This window comes from Pteropus vampyrus, unplaced genomic scaffold (genome assembly GCF_000151845.1).
Source record: "Pteropus vampyrus isolate Shadow unplaced genomic scaffold, Pvam_2.0 Scaffold28, whole genome shotgun sequence".
Lineage (NCBI taxonomy): Eukaryota > Metazoa > Chordata > Mammalia > Chiroptera > Pteropodidae > Pteropus > Pteropus vampyrus.
In genome coordinates, this window is record NW_011888809.1 from 7,201,199 (window position 1) to 7,206,095 (window position 4,897).

Here is a 4,897-nt window from a genome sequence, read left to right on the forward strand (position 1 = left end):
AGAGTGGGAAAGCATGAAATTTCATTATGCTATTCAGAATAGAATGTAATTGAAAATTTACAAAATTTTTATTTCTAGAATTTCCCATTTAGTATTTTTGGACAGTGGTTGACCGCTGGTAACTGAAACCACAGAAAGCAAAACTGCGGATCAGGGGATTCTACTGTACTCTTTTCCAGATTGTGGTATCAGAGGTTATCAATCTCTTGAGGACATACCCAGGCTTAGTGGACTCACAAACAGCTGGTAAATGAAAATAAGAATGGTTACATGTAAATTCACAGTAAGATATATAAGTAGAAGACTAGATTTTTCCATTTATCCTTTATGAAGGCAAAACTACATGAGAAATCAAACTGTAATGAAAATATTAATTGATGAGTTTAAAATAGAATCAGTGGAAACAGGTGTATTTAAAGTATTTCTTATTTAAACTAGCTTAGGGTCTATTTTTCCTTTAAGGGATAGCTCCCATAAGGATAAGCAAAAGTGGGCACCTAATCTCAGTTCTGGACAAAGGAGATGCACTGCCAAACTGGGTTAATGCTACTTTCCTTCCTGAAAATATAGTAGAGTTGGTGAAACTGTTCCTAAACAGTTTTCAAAATTCTTCAGCTTTCTATTTTGCTATTACTGCTTCAAGCGGTTTATCTAATTCTTTATTAATTTCATTCTTCAAAGTTAAGCTACAACTTAAACAAACCTTCATTGAGAAATCTACTCTCTCACTCAATCACACATACTTACAAAGTCTAATTTCAATGGCAAATACAAATAAATTTGGGATTATATTCTATTTTAAATGATCTGTGCTTTCTCTGCCTTTAGTTTTGGAGCTAATTCAAAGAGTTCGCTGTATTTCTGTCTGTAGCAAGATAAGAGTAATTTGACAACTATAAATTCCCATGGAAACTAAGCAAAAGTAAAGAAAGAGGAGGGGTACTCCAGGTGCTGCTATTCAGTAACCTTTATTTCTTTAGAACCAACTACGCAATGACATCCAGTGACCAGACCATTTGTAGAGCATTTTCTTGAGAAATATGTCAAAACTATTTCTGTATTATTTTCTTAAACATTAATTACAAAAGAAATGCCAATTTAAGACATTAAAATAAAATTGCTTAAAGTTTTTCATATTTACTATGAGTCAAAGCCTATTTAAACAGCACAGGTAAACTGTGAGGTTTATCTTTGGTGATTGTGATAGGTTTTTTTTGTTTTATGTATACATATATGATACATATATATGGTTTACATATATATGTATATTTGCTAAACAAATGGTCACATGTTAGAAATTTTGCTTAAAGTGACTACGTACCAGGCTTTTCCCATTCTATTTGAAAGCAACGAACTCTATTTCTGATCCGGTTTTTAACAATTCTGAAAAACAAATTCATCTAATGAAGTTCAACTGCATGACTTATTTGGAAATTTTCAATTTGTAGATTGCATAATTCAATTTCCATTAATTTTTATTCTATTTTTATAATATTCTAAAAATATAAGGAATTACCACAGTTATTCCTTTGACTAATTTATTCAAAAGATAATTTTATTGTTAGGTACATAGAGCTTATAATTATTAAATCCTATGAGTAGATTGTTCCTGTGTTTCTCTTTTCTACAATAATAATTTTAAAATCTATTGTGTCTGTTAATTTTTCTACATCACTTTGGTAAATATTTGCCTGATCTTTTAAATCTCTTTATTTTCAAACGTTATGTAATTTTATTTTACGCATGCCTTATAAGCAGAATATTATTGAATTGTTTACTCATCCGATATAATGTCTTTTAATAGAAGAGTTTAATCCACTTACATTTATTGTGATTACTGACATAGTGGGACTCATTTGTATATCTTATTTTGTGTTTTCTGTTACCAAGGTTTTTCTTTGCTATTTTACCCTTCCTCCTTCATATATTCCTTTGGTTTGATAGTTTTACTTTTTTATTTTATGTATTGGTTTGGAAAATAGAGATTGTATTTCTAATGTTTTAGTAGTTACCCTTGTATGTTTACATGCATACTTTGGGAGTTTTAGTTTATCATCATCATATATTAATCATCGAGCATTATGCAGATATTCATGTACATATTTTTTCTACTCAGTTTATTAAATTAACTAAATATGCTTTATCAATTTTAATGCTGACCACTTGTTATTTACATCTTCCCTCTGGGTTCAGTTTTCTTGTTGCTGAAATATATCCTTCAACACTGCTTTTAATAAGAGTCTGTCATAGGTAAACTCTGAAAATGCCTTACAAACCAGTGAATAATATTTAAAGGACATCTCGGTTGCCAATTATTTCTACTCAAAGTTTTGAAATGTTACCCCGTCATCTGCTGGCATCTGTTACCGTCATAAGAAATGTGTGCTATCTGATTGTCTTTTCTTTGTAGTTTATCTTTTTTCTTTGATACTTTCCCCTAAACTTTTTACTTTGAAAGTTTTCAAACCTTTAGAAAAGATGTAAGAATAATACGAAGATTACTTACATACCCTTCACCGAGATTCACCAATTCTGTTTCAGTCTCTCCGTTCATTTCACGTTTTTGTTCCTTTTCTGGTCCATTGAAATAGTTATCTGGCTAAGCCTGGCTATATCTTTTTATATTTATTTCTTTTAATAATGTATTATTACTAGATGTTTGAAACAGAAAAGTGTGTCAAAGCATGAGCTTTCTATGTTATCTTGACGGTAAGCCCTGAATAAGCCTTTATTATTCCAGTAGACTGTACTCTATCTTTATAAAACGAAGAGCTATCTATCCTACTATTAAAAATATTAAGAAGAATATTTTAGATCATAAGATATTCAAATGGAAACACAGAGATTTCTTCATACAATTCATACCGAATTGGCTGTAATTGATTAGCGTTTCTTCTACCAAGCTTTCTTTCTGTCATGTCATAGTGGGTCAAAAGCACCAACAATTTCTCACATGCATAGTGATTGGGCCACTCCATTTTTTCAAGACTAAATTTCTGTAAATAAAATAAAAATAAAACAAGGTTTTGTTATCTCTTGGAGATAAACAACACTCTCAGGTACTATTATTTTTTCCTTGGCATTAACACTCGTTAAGGTAGTATCAATGAGAATATTCCCAGAAAGAACAATAAACTCCCTAAGGAGGCAATAATGCATAATAATTAAGTGAGAGGGTTGCCGGTTTGAGTGCCAGCATAGCATTTCCTAGATGTTGGTAAATTACTTGACCTCCCTTAGCCTCAAGTTTTCTACCTGTAAAATATACTCAGCTCACAGATTATGAAGATGAAGCGGGATTACATGCAACGTGTTAAATGTAACAGCAAATTTTAAACATTCGATAAATGTTGGTTGCCATTATTATTACTATTGTTGGTAGGGATAAGCAAAAAGTAGTTAGAATTTACAGCCATTATATTAGGGGTTAATATAAATAATCTCATTTAATCCTCATAGCGATTTCATGAAATAACTAGTATTATTTCTATTCTGAGGATAACACATCCAGTGTCACGTAGTGACAAAATGTCCAAATTTAAATTTAGGTAACCGATTACAAATCCCAGTATAGCCTTTGTCAGCTATACTGCCTTCCATGACAATGTACTTGATCCTGATATTCTCTGGCTGTTGGCCCCTCTCTCCAACATATCCCTGAATACGATATACCCGAACATGGCATTTATGGTCTCTTATAACAAATGGCACAACTGTGATTTGTTTTATGGTCTGCAAAGTATGGTGACTGTGTGGCAAAGCAATGAAGACTAGAAATAAATGCTGAAAAATATATAAGCAGTCAATAGCCATCTGTTTTAAATTTCCTCTCAGTGATTATCCCTTCTTATCTTCCTAGTATCCAACTTCAGATAGTAAAGTAAGAATTTATTTTCAGATACCTGAAATAATAATAAATTAGGTCTTTGGCACCTGATTGCCTGCACCAACTTATCCTTGTTCGAAAGGAACTCTTGAATAACCTAGCAAGAAAAAAGAAAATAGGAATTGAGGCTTCAAAGTTTTTTAAAAAGCTTCTGAAATAAACACATTTGAATTATTAGTTATTACCTCATGGAATGGGAACCCCTCACAACTGCAAGCTTTTCTGAAAATAAATTATATACATGTTACTAATACAATCCGATTCTAAAATGAACTTATCCGATCTCCTCTCATTTAATGAAAAATGTCTTTGCACACTATCCCAGCCATAAAGCTTCTCCTTGAATCACTGTTTAATTACTATCTTCTGAGATGGCCTAATTTCTGAACAGAACCAAGAAATGGATTTTGTGAAATGTTATTCATTTAGATATGGGGGAAGGTTATATGGAACTAATTCAAACAGGCCATGCCCAAAAAGAATGAATTAAAAAAAAAAACAACTCACTTCTTAATGTTGTTCTCCACAGCAATGAGCTGCCTCTCATGCTCCGCACAGTGCCACTCACAGGGACAGCAGTATTCACTGCCATGTGGTTCACAGTGTCTCTCAGTCTGACATAATTCGCATCCATTACGTTCATGAGCCTTAAGTGAACCTTTATGGAGATACGAAGTAAGATTTTGTACAATTTTTACAATTTAGTACTGCTTTTTACAATTTTTTTTTTTTGCCTTTATCCAAATTTTCGAAAACGAATACTGCCTGGCACAGTGCCTAGTATATAGTAGGGTTTCGATTCATTTAGGTTGAATTATGTAATGACCACAATAGTAATTCTTAGAATAAAGTAGGTCTTGACACTATCATATGACACTACTTTTTTTTATTTCTGTAAATCACTCTTCTATCTGAAAGTTTCAATTTGTAACTTGAAATTATACATTTATAATAATCAACAATGGAGATTTTTGTGGTTTATTTGATAGCTACATACAAAAAAGTAGGATA

General features: G+C 31.8%; 1 protein-coding gene across 4 annotated transcripts in view; it reads right to left on the reverse strand.

Moving 5' to 3' along the window:
* The window catches only part of GEN1 (GEN1, Holliday junction 5' flap endonuclease), a 31,506-nt gene that overhangs the window by 7,223 nt on the left and 19,386 nt on the right, over window positions 1-4,897 (reverse strand). For 3 of the 4 annotated variants that reach the window (XM_023528545.1, XM_023528544.1, XM_011356595.2), the window contains exons 11-12: window positions 2,866-2,996; window positions 1,322-1,383 (exon numbers count right to left, since the gene is read on the reverse strand). The exons of the other annotated variant lie outside the window; for it this stretch is intronic. In XM_023528545.1, the coding sequence (XP_023384313.1) occupies window positions 1,322-1,383; window positions 2,866-2,996 (193 nt within the window). The remainder of the gene's footprint in view (window positions 1-1,321; window positions 1,384-2,865; window positions 2,997-4,897) is intronic. 4 annotated transcript variants of the gene reach the window in all.